At 39.5% G+C, this 15,899-nt stretch overlaps 1 protein-coding gene across 4 annotated transcripts in view; it reads left to right on the top strand.

The window, feature by feature from the left end:
- The window catches only part of TNPO1 (transportin 1), a 91,822-nt gene that overhangs the window by 49,019 nt on the left and 26,904 nt on the right, over positions 1-15,899 (top strand). For all 4 annotated transcript variants that reach the window (XM_051833248.2, XM_051833251.2, XM_051833249.2 and 1 more), the window contains 5 exons: positions 1,196-1,329; positions 7,729-7,810; positions 10,998-11,120; positions 12,427-12,545; positions 15,591-15,651. In XM_051833248.2, coding sequence (XP_051689208.1) covers positions 1,196-1,329; positions 7,729-7,810; positions 10,998-11,120; positions 12,427-12,545; positions 15,591-15,651 — 519 coding nt within the window. The remainder of the gene's footprint in view (positions 1-1,195; positions 1,330-7,728; positions 7,811-10,997; positions 11,121-12,426; positions 12,546-15,590; positions 15,652-15,899) is intronic.

Raw genomic sequence — 15,899 nt, 5'->3', positions numbered from 1 at the left:
CACTACTACTACATAAAGTTGTGCTTTTAATAAGCAGTAGCCGATGTGTCTGAACTAAAGATGTGGGTTTTCCAGCTCTTGTTATGAGGTGATTGCTAAGTCTTCGTTCTCAGTTGAAATATTTACTTTGGTTTTTTGTTTTGTCATAGGGAATAAGTTGGCATTTAATTTGAGTATAACAGGCTTTCAGAACTAAAACTTTTTTTCCCCAAAAAACCATAATACTCACTGGTAGCCATTTTAAGCTGGCAAGTAAATTTTAAACTTAATACGCAAATTAAGTTATTATAAACTCTAAAAGGACATCGAGAGTCCTTAAGAGACTTCACCTTCTTTTGGCCACCTTTTAAGTGAACTATACCAGCAAGAATAAGCACCAAGTTGCTGCTGATGAAGCCATAAGCTGGAAGATAAACAGTTGAGGTAACTGATGGTTTATATTTTATGCCCAAGGGCTTTGGATTGTCCCCCTTTGATATAAAAATGGTTAGAATTAAATAGTTGGCAGCTGTTTTAACTGCCTACCCTCTCAACAGATTTTTTTTCTAGTTACCCAATTAGTGGTTTTTTTGTTTGTTTTGCCTTTTTATTATTATTATTTGAAAGAGTTACACAGAAAGAAGGGAAGCCAGAGAAAGAGAGAGAGGTCTTCCATCCACTGGTTCACTCCCCAGTGGGCTGCAGTGGCCGGAGCTGTGTTGATCCGAAGCCAGGAGCCAGAAGCTTCCTCCGGGACTCCCACACTGGTGCAGGGGCCCAAGGACTTGGGCCATCTTCTACTGCTTTCCCAGGCCATAGCAGAGAGCTGGATCAGAGTGGAGCAGCCAGGACTTGAACCAGCGCCCATATGGGATTCCAGCACTGCAGGTGGTGACTTCAGCCACTGCTCCACAGTGCCAGCCCCAATGAGTGGTTTATATAAGTAATTTTTAAATGGTATTAACTTACTGTATGCTTTCCCAAGAAAGTGTTATAATGGCTAAATACACTGTATCAGTGTGGTTTTACATTCAGTTTTAACAAACTGGTATTTAGTAAGAGACATTTGTGTTATCTTAAAACTGACAAGACTTTCAGGAGAGCGAGGTTTTGCGGTTAGATTTAATCTCAAAAATTTTTCTTACAAATTAGTATTTTGCTTTTAAGTGCCTTCATTTTTAATGAAGTCTAATAATTTAGCTATTGTCTTTTACAGGGAGCATTTGGTGCCCTTCAGAAGATATGTGAAGATTCCGCCGAGATTTTAGATAGCGATGTTTTAGATCGTCCTCTCAACATCATGATTCCCAAATTTTTGCAGTTCTTCAAGCATAGTAGTCCCAAAATAAGGTAAAATCAGCATTAATTTATAAACTATATATAAACCTAACTGCTGTCTTATCTTATATTACTTTACCTAATTTTAATAACGAAACCCTTGAAATGTTGCCGTTTAATGTATGATATAATTCTCTACCTTCTCTGTGTTTGTGATACTTAAAGATCATGTTCAAGTCCTTTTGTTTAAGGCCAAGATTATTGTTTGTCTGTTATCTTAAGTTACCAATCTTGCCAAGCTCAAACACCTTCATTTGTGTCTTTGTAATAATTCCTCCAGTGAAACAGATGGGTATACTTATCTATTGGAGTTGGACAAGATTATCAAATGTAATACTGTGAGTTCTTTGCAGTTTTAAGCATTCAAAGGTACTTTAAGAAGTTTGTGGAGGGTCCAGTGTTGTGATGCAGAGGGTTAAGCCACCACTTGGAATGCCGGTATCCCGTGTCGGAGCATTGGTTGGAGCTGCAGCGGATGATGCCTCAAAGTCCTGGGGCCCCTGGCCATCCACTTGGGAGACCTGGATGGAGTTCCTGGCTCCTGGAGTCTGCACGGTTCCAGGCCTGCCTGCTACACTTCTGATCCAGCTCCATGCTAATGTGCCTGGGAAAGCAGCAGAAGATGGGCCAAGTGCTTAGGCTCCTGTACCTACATGGGAGACTCGGATGAAGCTCCTGGTTGTGGCCATTTGGAGAGTGAATCAGTAGATGAAAGATCTCTATCTCCCTCTCCCTGTCACTCTACCTTTCAGATAAATTAACAGATCTTTCTTGTTTGTCAAAAAATGGAAATAAAAGATACATTTATCTTGATGCAAAAAAAAAATTTGATATCGGTGCAGTTTCTCTCATATTTTCCGTGAAATCTTTGAAAACTCTTTGTAGGAGCTTTGAAATTTTTTACAACAAAACAAAGTTAACTTTAATTCCATTTTTCAGGAACTTTTTGAAGTATACACTATCTAGTATCCTCTTAAGGATGTGCCCTCATTTTTAGGCCAGTGCAGGCCCGTTTTCTGTTTTCTCCATCCTGTGATTAATAGACTGATTGAATTTAAATGAGAATATGTTCTCATTTGAATCAAGTACTTTTAATTGAAGAGTTTCACGTATTAGAGTTTCACATCTAATTATGAGAAGAATCTTTTGCTGTGAAGGTGGCAGAGCTTCTGCACATCCCTAAAATCACGTAGTAGGCCTGGCTGACTAATCCTGAAATGAACCTAGTTTGCTTTGTTCATTTCTGTATCTTGGTTGTATCCCTGTTGTACAATGTCTGAAATATTTAGAATATTAGCTTTTGAGTTACTGTCATAAGCTGTCCTATCAAACAGTAGTTTTAATATCTTCATTGACTCTACCAAGGGCTTACTTCTGTGGATGTCGTTGCTCCATCTGTTGAATGTCAGTTGCTTGGGTTTTTGTTGCTTCCAGTTGTCAGTGCTGCATGGTTTTATACAGAATAAGAAAACATCATACTACTATCTAAAGTAGAGCTGATGCTGTGTCTGCAGGTGATCAGTAAGGAGTCCTAGTGTGTGAATTTAGTGTATAGGCTGACACTGTTAGTTCAGGTGGCCATTGGAGCTTGTAGTGTTCTAAGCTGCACTACGTGGAATTATGGCTTTGGCAATGTGACCAGAGATTACTTGTATGTGTAGATCTATTTAGGGGCCCTCTATTTCCTGTTAGTAGGATGAACATAGCTCTCAATTGAGTTCTGATATACTTAAGTGCAAATATTTGAACTATTGAGGCTTTTATCAAATTGCAGCAAAGCTTCTAAAAGATATTAGAATGAATTACTACCCAGGAAGGAAATAGTTTAAAAAATTAACTGATTAGAGCTCAAACTATGAGAATAGATTTTTTTTTAAATTGTACTCTGGAATGTCAGCTTGGAAGAAATTTTTGATACTGCTGCTATTTATAAGAAGGAAACTTTATATTTTCTCCCTGAGTGGAATGAAAATAATAAGGACTAGAGTAAATTTGTAAATTTGGCAGATCTTTTGAAAGAATCTTTTGAAATCTTATATTTCAGGAGTTCGTCTTACAAGAATATGTGAAGACTCAAAAACAGTAGTTGGCCTAAAGTACACAGACAAAAGGGGGTGTTTTAAGATGGTCAAGTCCCAAAACAATTCCTGAGTTCAGTTCCTCGCTCCCTGTCCTGTTTCCAGCTTCCTGCCAATGTAGACCCTGGGAGGCAGCTGTGATAATTCTGGTAATTGGGTTCCTGCCACCACAGTGGATTGCATTGACAACTCCTGGCTCTCGCCATGGGTCATCCAGAGCCATTGTGAGCATTTGGGAAGTGAACTAGCAAATGGGAGTTTGCTCACTCACTCTGATCTGTATGTATTCGTCAAATTTTAAAAATATTTTTAATTTAAAAAATGCACTAACAGTCCAGGATGAAAAATTAGAATTAAGACTTCTGGGAACATTTGGCCTGGCAGTGAAGACTTGGATTGTGTTCCCATCTCCTATTCTAGCCCAGTCCCGCTCAGTCCCAGCAATCATAAGGCATTTGGGGAGTGAGCCAATCCATGGGATCTGGCTCTGTCTCTCAGTCTCCCAAATTAAAAATAGGGAGAGAGGGGCTATCTCCAGTTTAGTAGAATTTACTCTGAGCTTACTAAATGTCTCAGAGGGTCTAAAGAAAATAGGTTTTTTTATTTAAAAAGCTGTACAGAAGAAACCATGTTGCAAAAATATTCAGAAAAAATACCACTTACGTGTCTGGACAAATCTAATTAAGAAATAGACTAAAGTATATGGATATGTACCAAGAATAAATTTTCTTCCTTTGTTAATGCTCAGGTAATATAAATAGTGTTTTGATAGACATAGGATTCCAGGTTTATCATTTACATTTCTGTCCTATGTCTGATTCCTTTTTAGGGGGAGAATTAGTATTTAAAGCTTACAACAGTAGGAAGAATTATTTATTGATTTGAGAGGCAGAGTGACAGATCTTCGATCTGCTGGTTTACTACCCAGATGGCCACAATGACCAGAGCTGGGCCGGGAGGAAGCCAGAAGCCTGAAACTCATCCAGGTCTCCTATGAGTGGCAGAGGCCCTACCACTTTGAGTTGTCTTCATGGCTTTCCCAGGCACATTAGCAGGGAACTGAATCAGAAGTGAAGCAGCCAGGATTCAGGCCAGCACCATATATGGGATGCTGGCATTGTAGACAGTAGCTAACCTGCTGTACCACAAAGCCGACCCTTAGCATTTTGTTTTATGAAAAGCTTTGTTGTAATTTACACTGGAATTATGTTTGAATCAGTAGGTCTCAATGTGTACTGTAGAGGTCTTGAACATTTTATTGAATATATTTCTGAACATTATTTGGTGCTGTTGTAAATGGTAAGTTTTCTAGTTTGCTGATGTTTAGGAAAATTAACATACAGAAGTATGTTATTAAGCTTTTTACAAAAAAAGACATGAGGTACAAGGGAATTCTCATGTAAAAATGTAAACAGTACCCAATTTCAAGTTTCTAAAATTATTTGGGAAATGTCAGTGGCTTATGCCTGTGGAGGATGAAGTAGGTGAAACTTCTACCTTTTAAATTTTGCGCCACATGCACATGAAGAAATACAAGTTAAAAGAAAAGATTTTTGTTCTTGATTTAAAAGCCTTTTTAAAAGTCATATTCTTTTATTTTCTGTCCCATTTTTCTGCTGTGCCAAAATGTAACATAGTAGCTCATTTAGTTGAATCCTCACAACAAATAGGTGAGTTGTAGTGTTCTTACTTTGTAGATGAGAAAAGCAGACTATAACATTTGTGTTACACATTTAAGTGGTTGAGCTCCCTCGTGTATGTATTAATATCACTGTTATAGGTATTAGATCTTCCATCAAATAAATATTTATGTGAATTTGCTTTAACTGCTAAACCAAAAGACAACTGTTTTGGCACAGTGGTTACAACATATTGAAGTTCTTATGTGGCTCATATTTCAGAAGAGAAGGCAGATAGGACAGACAATAAAGTAATTTCAGTTCGTGACAAATACAATGGAAAAATAAGACTATTGCCTAGACAATGGTTCAAAGAGGTATTTTATATAGGAGTTTCTCTGCAATGGTTAAGTATTTTATTTTTTTAAAGATTTTATTTATTCGAGAGGTAGAGTTACAGACAGTGAGAGGGAGAGACAGAAAGGTCTTCCTTCCGTTGGTTCACTCCCCAGGTGGCCACAATGGCCGCAGCTGCATGGATCCAAAGCCAGGAGCCAGGTCCTTCCTCCTGGTCTCCCACATGGGTACAGGGGCCCAAGTACTTGGGCCATCTTCTCCTGCTTTCCCAGAGAGCTGGATTGGCAGAAAGATAGCCAGGACTAGAACTAGAACCAGCGCCCATGTGGGATGCCCGTGCCGCAGGTGGAGGATTAACCTACTGCGCCATGGCGCCAGCCCCAATGGTTAAGTCATTAAAAATCACAGTGAAGAATAGCAAGTGAAAAGACCCTGGAATTAGGGGCTAAAGGAGAAGCTCCATCATAAAGCAGTGCCTAGGCTAGTGGTCAGCAAACTGACCCATGGAGCCAGAGTTGGCCTATGGCTTGTAGCTAAGTTGTTGTTATTAATTTATTTGAAAGGCAGAGTTATAGAGAGGAGGGAAGGAGAGACAGATTTTCCATCTGTTGGTTCACTCTCCAAATGGCCACAACAGGTGGAGCTGGGCCAATCAGGAGCCAAGAGCTTCTTCTGGGTCTCCATGGAGGTGCAGGGGCCCAAATACTTGGGCCATCTTCTGCTTTCCCAGGCAGCTGGATTGAAAATGGAGCAACTGAAACTCATACCGGTGCTGTAGATGGTGGCTTTAACCTGCTAAGCCACACTGCTGGCCCCAGAGAGAGGTCTTCCATCCTCTGGTTCGCTCCTCAAGAGGCCCCAATGGCGAGACATGGGCCAGAACAAAGCCATGAGCTTCATTTCAGTCTCACACATGGGTGCAGGAGCCCAAGTACTTGGGTCATCTTCCACTGCTTTCCCAGGTGCATTAGCAGGGAGCTGGAGCAGCCGGGATTCAAACCAACACCTATATGGTTATGCCAGCATCATAGGCCACAGTGCCAGTCCTATAGGAATGATTTTTATGTTTTTAAAGGTTATATCTAAATAAAGTTGTAACAGAGGTCTTATATAGCCTTTGAAGATTGAAATATTTACCATTTGGCCTTTTGCAGGAAAAGTAGATGAGTTTTTACTGGAACAAGAGTATAGGTAGGTCTTTTCATTCATGTGTGTCAGATAGGTTGTAATAGGGGTTGACGCAGTGGAAATCAGGAAACCAATTAGATCCTATTGCAGTAACTCTGGTAAGAGATCATGGTTTGGGGGCCGGTGCTGTGGTTGTAGCAGTTAAGGCTGCCGCCGCCTGCAATGCCAACATATGAGCTCCAGTTCAGGTCCTGGCTGTTCCACTTCCAATCTAGCTCTCTGTTATGGCTTGAGAAAGCAGTGGAAGATGGCCCAAGTCCACCCGCCCCTGTACCTACATGGGAGACTTGAAAGAAGCTCCTGACTCTGGACTTGGGATCGGCACAGCTTTGGCCATTGTGGCCATCTGGGGAGTGAACCATCGGTTGGGAGACCTCTCTGCCTCTGCCTCTGCCTCTCTCTAATCCTGCCTTTCAAATAAATAAATACATTTTTTAAAAGATCATGTTTGAATTAGGGAAGAAGTCATTGCAGTAGGAAGTGAATGTGGCCCAGAAAAGTTGAACTGAGAATGTACCAGAACACTAACAAAGTGTGTCCCTCTCCCAGGCACCTACTCTTTACAGAAGAATCTGCCTTTAAAAATTTGCACATTCCCTTTTAGCCATTGTTCACCTACTTAAACTAACGTATACTGTTAATCTGCAACTTAACTTCTTTCACTTTATCATTCACATACTTTTTTCTTTAAATAATTTATTTATTTATTTGAAGCTCAGAGTTACACAGAGAAGGAGAGGCAGAGAGAGGTCTTTCATCTGCTGGTGCACTCCCCAATTAGTTGCAACAGCTGGAGCTGCGCTGATTCAGAGCCAGGAGCCTCCTCTGGGTCTCCCACACAGGTGCAGGGGCCCAAGTGCTTGGGCCATCTTCTGGCTTCCCAGGCCATAGCAGAGAGCTGGATCGGAAGTGGAGCAGCCGGGACTCAAACCGGTGCCCTGTGCTATGCCAGCACTGGAGGTGGTGGCTTTACTTGCTATGAAGTGCCGGCCCCTCACATACATTTTTGATACACAGAGATTCGATTCATTTTTTTAGGTGCATGTATGTACATATGGATCTATGTATACCATGATACTTTTATGAATGAATATTTATGTTCTTACCAGTCTTCTCTAGTCAGAAAAGTTACCGTGAACATATGTTAACATTTTATACTTTGTCCCTAGGTCTCACGCTGTTGCATGTGTCAATCAGTTTATCATCAGTAGGACTCAGGCTCTGATGTTGCACATTGATTCTTTTATTGAGGTAAGCTTTGCTCTCCCCACTTTGTTTTTGGAAATATTAAATACTGTCAGTATTATTTCTGATAGCATTAAAATTGGATACAGTATAGATTCTTTTTTTGTAGCTGAAAATAAAAGCTTATTTTTTTCTACTGGTATCATGATACAAACATCAATTTTGGTGCTTTGTATTATCTGATTACTATTTAAATATCTATTGGTATACTGTTCAAGTTTCATGTGAAAATTAAATCACTCAGCTTGCATACAGTATTTGAAACATGGAGAATTGATGAGGTTGGGTAAAGTTACTCAGTAAGGAATTGGAAGTTACAGACTAAAGAGACAACGCAGTCATGTACCACATAATTATGTTTTGATCAAGAGCAAACTGTGTATATGACAGTGGCCCCCTATAGCCTTGGTATATAGTAGGCTGTGCCATTTAATTTAGGTTTGTGCGCGTATATCCTATTCACACCCTGACAAAATCCCCCTAATGGTGATGTCTCAGAACACATCTAAGCAATGCATGACTGTATTTCTATGTTTCTGTGGTTTTATGTTATAAAATTAGAGGTGTTAGGGAAAAATTTAACTTAATCTCAGTGTACAAGCAGAAAGACATGAAGAGCAGCACATTCTGGCCATAAACCATACATAAGCAGTACAATTCCTTTTCAAAACCTTTGGTGTTTGAAAACAGCAGTAGAAAGGACTGATTATTATAGCTTGTTAATAACTTCTACTTTTTTATTGATCAGGTGAAAATTAGTTCATTGCTTTTCAACTGATAACTGCAGTTGAGAAATTTTAAGAATACGTTGAGGAAGGGTACCATATTATTTTTGTTAGCACTTAGAAATTAACCAACCCCATTCTGAGCATCTAAGAAGGATCCTGCAGACAGAAGTTCAAATGAGTTGTTTTACTGAGTCCCTACTATGAATCGGACTGTGTGCTTGACGCTAGGGATATGTAAATTTTCTGCCATACAAGATGTTTTCAGTCTTGTCGGGATTCAAGGTGGCAGAGTGTAGTGTCTGCTAATAGAGGTCTGGGATAAGACTGACTGGGTTCAAATGCCACATCTTAGTTTAGTGGCTGTGTAACTGTGGGCACTTAACTGATGCTTTCTGTTTTGTCATTTGTAAATGAGCTAATAACTGGCCTACCCTGTTGGATTATAAAGCTAGTTGCTATAAATAAATTGGAAAATGGCCTGTCATGGAATAAACACTTCATGTTGGTCGTTTTAGAAGTAATAGTAGTCTCAGGCCAGCGCTGCGGCTCACTAGGCTAATCCTCCGCCTTGTAGCACCGGCACACCGGGTTCTAGTCCCAGTCGGGGCGCTGGATTCTGTCCCGGTTGCCTCTCTTCCAGGCCAGCTCTCTGCTATGGCCTGGGAAGGCAGTGGAGGATGGCCCAAGTGCTTGGGCCCTGCACCCCATGGGAGACCAGGAGAAGCACCTGGTTCCTGCCTTCAGATCAGCGCAGTGCGCCGGCCGCAGCGCACTGGCCGCGGCGGCCATTGGAGGGTGAACCAACGGCAAAGGAAGACCTTTCTCTCTGTCTCTCTCTCTCTCACTGTCCACTCTGCCTGTCATAAATAAAAAAGTTAAAAAAAAAGTAACAATAGTCTCTGTTGTACTATACAGTAGGATATTTGGTTGGTATTCTTTCACAGCTCAATAAAAAGAATGATAGACACACCAACATCTTACAAGGAAATGAAATTCAGAAATTCTCTAAATAAGAATTCCACAAGACTATACTCACCAAGTAGCATTTTTTTGCTGTTTATTATTTCTATAAAATTGAGCCAGCTCTCCATCCCACAGGGCAGTAAACCTCTGGAAGAAATGTCTGACACATACTAGGTCTTCAGTGATAATTTATTGGATAAATAAGTGGATTAATTATTTTCTTCAATTACCAGTGATCCTTTGTGACTTACGTCTGCTAAGTCTGACAGAACACTGATGAAAAGTATATTGGTTATTAATGCATGTCTATTACACATTGGGGAAGCTGAGTGTTCATTCAAATTACAGTAGTAACAGTGAAAAGTGCAGGGTGATGGCACTGGACACTCCTCCCAACCAGTTGCTGTTCTCCACAGTAAATTAAGGAAATCTTTGAATAGAATATAATGTAAGATACATATCTAATATATCAGTATTGCTTGCTGTGGAAAGTTTTATTTTTTGCCACATGAAATACCTGGTTACCTACAGAGTTTTGAGATTGATGTAGAAGCAAGACTTGGGGAAACCAAAGTTTCTTTAATGCTACAACAATACTTCATAGGCTATTACATTTAATCATTGAACCTCTTCTTTGTCTTTCTTGTAATAAGATTTCAGGTTCCATTTTAGAGACATTTCTGTGGTTTCCTGAAAAAAGGCAATGGGACACATTGGATTTAACTTAATTTTTTTAATGAGCTTTTTACTGATTTTAAATGCACACATGCATGTGTGTTTGTCTAAGTAAAGTAGAACTTCATGAGTGAGGTAAGGAAGGCTTTGTTGTTTGTTTGTTCTCTCAACCTTGCTTGTAACCTCTACAAGAGCCTGCTTGTTCTTGTAGTGAAAGCTTTTTGGTAGACTGCAGTGAGTGTAGACTTGAAAGCCAAATTCAGATCTCCCACTGGCTAGGGGTTGACCTAACTTCTACTAACTTTGATGTCAGTACCTGACAGAAAATTCTTTTTTCAATAGTTGACTTGGTGAGCAGCAGCAATTTAGGGTTAGTTTGTAAAAATGGTGTTAATTTCCCAGTTGTGGATGCTTTTACAGAACTTGAACCTGCCGTCACCACCTTCAGAATAGTGTCTTACAGTGATTTTGAGAGGTAGATCAAATTGTGTTGTAATGATTATCTCTGCTTCCAGGTGAGCTGGATAAATGCCTACTGTGTCCAAATGACATGGTTTCATTTTTAAAAACTAAAATTGCCTTAAAACACAACTAATATTCTGTCAGAAAGAATGGCTTTTCATCTTTAATCAAAATTATAATCTTTGGCAGTTACTCCGTATTTCTGTTGTTTTATTTATAATCAAATACTGTAGGCCAATTCAGTCATTTTTATATCTTAGAGTTTCTTTCATTGTTACCAGGTTACAGATTGCACATTATTGTGTATACATGTTTCTAATATTGGAATTTTAAAACTAGAAAGCAATATGTTTCTTGTACAATAGAATCTCTTTGCATTGGCTGGTGATGAAGAACCGGAGGTACGGAAAAATGTGTGCCGGGCACTTGTGATGTTGCTGGAAGTTCGAATGGATCGCCTGCTTCCTCACATGCATAATATAGTTGAGGTAAAACAAGAAATTAAAATCTCTTTTTCATTCCTAAAGTTGTACTTACAAAATTTGTATTCCTTAAAAAATAAATTTGTAAAAAATTTTTTAAAAAATTAACAAAGAAAAAAGAGCTCTTTTCCCATATTTTCCCTGAGAAAATTTTGGGCACAAAATGTGTAGTGTGAAATCACTGCTTTCTAGTTTATGTAATGTATTATTGTGAGGAAGGGATTGTATAAATGATTATGATTTCTTAAAATGAGAAGTTGTCTTTAGTGGTGATTTTTCTCTCATGACATTTAAGATATTATGAGAAAGTTATTTAAAAGAGGAGGAAGCTTTTGATCTGAATTACTAGGAAATGCGTAGATCATTTATGTTTACTTCAATATAAATTTGTTTACTTAAATATATTTAAGGTTAGAGTAAACGGTTAAAAAACTTTAGGAGTTTAAAGTGGCAGGTTACTATGTTATTGGCATCTAGATTTAGAACAAAATTATTATCTAGACTGCTTTCAGTCCCTTAATGGATGGAGGTCTGAGGTCTACTAGAAGGTATCTAGGATCCGTGATGCATAGTAACTCCTATTCTAAAACATTAGGAAAGGTAGTTGTGGAGAAGAGTATGTATTAGCCCAAGATAGAGATAAGTGATATTTTTGCTGATGAGCCTTTTCTCTCAAAAGAGACAGGAAGGATTGGTTGAAAGGTTGTTGAGAGAGTTTGCAGTTAACCAGAAAGTTAAATTCTCTCAGTTGTTGCCAAGGCAGACCTAGAGAGCCTAATTTACAGTGCCACAGTTCTTTTTCAGAGGTTCTCCAGTAGCATAGGGCTAAGACCTAACATGGTACGTGATGAAGGCTGGCCTGTGACATCTGTTGTGTTGTTCTATTTTGTCACATGAGACATGCCAATCTAGAAGAGGTTATAGTTAAGGGAATTCATCAGTTTCCCATATTTCGCCTGATGTACATTGGGAAATCAGAATGATGGTAGCTTGATATAGTCAGAAGACATGGTAAACCTGTTTTGTTGAAAGGTTAATACATTTCAAAAACCTCAGTGGCTTCTTAAAGTACAACTACTCAGAAACAGATAAATAATACATGTGCTGAACACTTTTAATTGGGCAGCATTCTAGAGCAGTAGTTCTTAAATTTAGCTACATTTTAGAATCAGCTTGGATTTTTTTTTAAACAGAAGTGTAAGTTGAAAACCACAATAAAGTGGGAGACCATAACAAAGGCCTGATACAGGGTTGAAATTACGGTAATTGTATGGTTTTAAACTGCTTAACATTAAGGACTTTTTGTTCACAGTACATGCTGCAGAGGACCCAAGATCAAGATGAAAACGTGGCTTTAGAAGCCTGTGAATTTTGGCTTACTTTGGCTGAGCAGCCAATTTGCAAAGATGTGCTTGTGAGGCATCTCCCAAAGTAAGTGTTCCGTCTTGTAAATGCTGCCTGCTTAATTTCTTAACAGTGAATCCTTATTTTCATATTTTCAAAAAATTAATTCTTCTGTCATCAGGGAGTTAACTTCTAAATAAGCCAGACTTAATCTTACTATTGGTATAAGAAAAGGAATTTTTTTAAAGAAACAATTATCACTTTTTATATTATATGAGGGTAGTTTTTTCTAAATAATAATTTTGGATTTAACAATGAATTCTAGTGGTTTTTTTTTTGACAATATAAAAAATGTAGTTAGGTCTGAAGTTACTTGTTAAATTAATGCTCATTTTTGGAAAAAAAAATTTCCTCATGGGGAAAATTAATTGCAGAATTTTATTTTATTTATTTATTTATTTTTTTGACAGGCAGAGTGGACAGTGAGAGAGAGAGACAGAGAGAAAGGTCTTCCTTTTCGCCGTTGGTTCACCCTCCAATGGCCGCCGCGGCCAGTGCGCTGTGGCTGGCACACCGCGCTGATCCGATGGCAGGAGCCAGGTGCTTCTCCTGGTCTCCCATGGGGTGCAGGGCCCAAGTACTTGGGCCATCCTCCACTGCACTACCGGGCCACAGCAGAGAGCTGGCCTGGAAGAGAGGCAGCCGGGACAGAATCCAGCGCCCCGACGGGGACTAGAACCCGGTGTGCCGGCGCTGCAAGGCGGAGGATTAGCCTAGTGAGCTGCAGCGCTGGCCCCAAAAATTTTTTTAATCACTTAAATTGTCACCACTCTTTGGTAATCACTGCTAGTATTTTTGTTGTGTTAACTTTGTTTTTCCTGTATAAGTACTATATTTCACATACCCACCATGTATTCAGGGCATGTGGGAAAAAAATTGATTTCATAAACTAGAGCTATCGTGTGGATTATCCATTTAAGGCAACCCAGTGCCTACTGCATATTTAAGTATTCAGTAAAATTCATTGTTAATACTTTAATGTTGCATGAAACCATGAAGCTTCAGGAGAAAGCTTCATAACAGAAATAATGACTTGCCTTGCATGATTGGACTTGGTCAGTCATACCTGACTGCTCCATGGTCCCAGTTAACTCCCGTGACTAACTTTGCAGTCTCATGTTCTTACTTGCTGAATTTTACCAGGCCCTTATTCTGGCAAACCTTAGAACCCATAGGCCAAGGCCCTTGACCCCTTTGTGTTCTCCTAATCTCAGATTTTTCCTTTTATTCTTTCTCTCACAAATGTGATGACCAACAGATAAACCGTACTGACCAACTACCCTGGGTCTGTCTTCCCTGCTCAGGATTAATTGAACTATTTTCCTTCTTTTCTTCTTTAACCAGGCTGTTGAATATTATTGGGGAAAGTTACACTGCTAGGCCATTGCTGGCTGTAGAAATCTGTGGTCTTCCCCGACAGGTGGACCCTTCACTCTATCCGCCAGTCTTTGTTCCAGCTTAACTCTCTTCTTCTGGTTACCTTTTTCGGTCCTCTGAAGTTCTCGTTCCCTTTTAGCACTTCTGCCATATAGAGAAAGCAGGTGACGCTTCATCTTGCCCCAAAACTTAGATGTATTTTCATATGCATTGTATTCTTCCTAACTAGTCTTTGTACTTATGGTCTGGATAGCATAATTTTTTTTCTTATCCCTAGAGACTTAGTTGTATATTCTCTATCTGAGCTTTTCCCTGTGGCCTTTCTTTCCCTAACTTTTTAATTCAGTTTCTTCTGTCTTAAAATTCAGAAAGGAGATGAGGCCTACTGTCTTCACAAATTTTAAATCAGTTCTTGTTAAATCTGTAGTATCTTACTAAAATTGTTGACAGAGATCTTCAGTGATTTAACTATTAGGAGTCCAGAGAGATGTGGTTCTGTATACTGTAAGTTTTACCTTGTTGGGGCCGGTGATGTCGCGTAATAGGCTAAGCCTCTGCCTGCCGTGCCGGCATCCCATATAGGTGCCAGTTTTAGTCCCAGATGCTCCTCTTCTGACCCAACTCTGCTATGGCCTGGGAAAAAGCAGAAGGTGGCCTAAGAGCTTGGGCCCCTGTATTCCCATGAGAGACCCAGAAGAAGCTCCTGGCTCCTCTCTGACCCAGCCCTAGCCATTGCAGCCGTTTGGAGAGTAAACCAGCAGATCAAAGACTCATCTCTCTCTGTCTGCTTCTCCCTCTCTGTAATCCACCTTTCAAATAAGTAAATAAATCTTTTTAAAAATAAATTTTTTTTAAATCTTACCTTGTTTGTGTTATAAAGGGACTTGAAAAAAGTCCATGGAAAATGGAAGTAAAAGTTGAATTTTGGGTCAGGCATTATGGCACAGTGGGTTAAAACACCATTTGAGATCCTCACATCCCATATCAGAGTACCTGATTCAGTTCTCAATTACTGTGCTTCCGATCCAGCTTCCTACTAAAGCATTCTGGGAGGCAGCAGATGGTGGCTTAAGTGCTTGGCCTTTGCCACATGCATGGAAGCCCCAGATTGAGTTCCAGGCCAAGCCCCCAAATTTGGCCTGATCAGCCCTAGCTGTTGTGGGCGTCTGGGGAGTGAACGAGCAGATGGAACAGCTCTAGCTCTCTCTGTCACTCTGCCTTTCAAGTAGATGAAAATGAGTAAACTGTTTAAAAACAGTTTGGTGCAAAAAATATTGAACTCCCTGCATATTAGGGGTTTTCACAATATTAATGTTAAAATGTGTAGTATGAAACAATGCCTGGCTTTGAAAACTTCATTGCACCAAAGTAAACTTTCAGTTACATTTTCCCACAAACTTTCTTAATTCTGTAAGTACAGTGCTTACTTACTGTTACTCTTGCATTTGGATTTTAGAAGGACTTAGAGCATGAATGTTTCACTGGCCCACATTTCTTGAACCTAACTAGGGGATTTGAAATCCCATTGCTTCCTTTTATCTATTAGAATTCTTTCAGCTATTGAGGGAAGATATATATCACTGAGTATGCCCAAAAAAACAGTGTTGCCAGCAGTTGTCTCATTGGTTTTATTAGCATGCATAAGATTGGGTTGAGAAGCATAGATCTTTATCTCATGAATTGATTTCTTTATAGGTTGATACCTGTGTTAGTGAATGGTATGAAGTACTCAGATATAGATATTATCCTTCTTAAGGTAAGGAAATTTTCCTGACCAAAAGGGAAAATGATTTTCATATTAATAAGCCCTTGAAAGGCCAACAGAACATTTAGAAAAGGCTTTATCTAGGGACAGATGTTTGGCAATGTGCTTAAGATGCCATCATCCCATATCAAGAGTACCTGGGTTCAAGTCTCATTTGCACTCCCAGTGCCAGCTTCCTGATAGTCTGTACGCTGGGAGGCAGCAGATGATGGGTCAGATAAAAAGTTGGTCCCTGCCTA

This window comes from Oryctolagus cuniculus, chromosome 14, assembly GCF_964237555.1.
Source record: "Oryctolagus cuniculus chromosome 14, mOryCun1.1, whole genome shotgun sequence".
NCBI classification, from domain to species: domain Eukaryota; kingdom Metazoa; phylum Chordata; class Mammalia; order Lagomorpha; family Leporidae; genus Oryctolagus; species Oryctolagus cuniculus.
The sequence above is the reverse complement of the archived record's forward strand: the minus strand, read 5'-3'. Positions and strand labels throughout refer to the sequence as shown.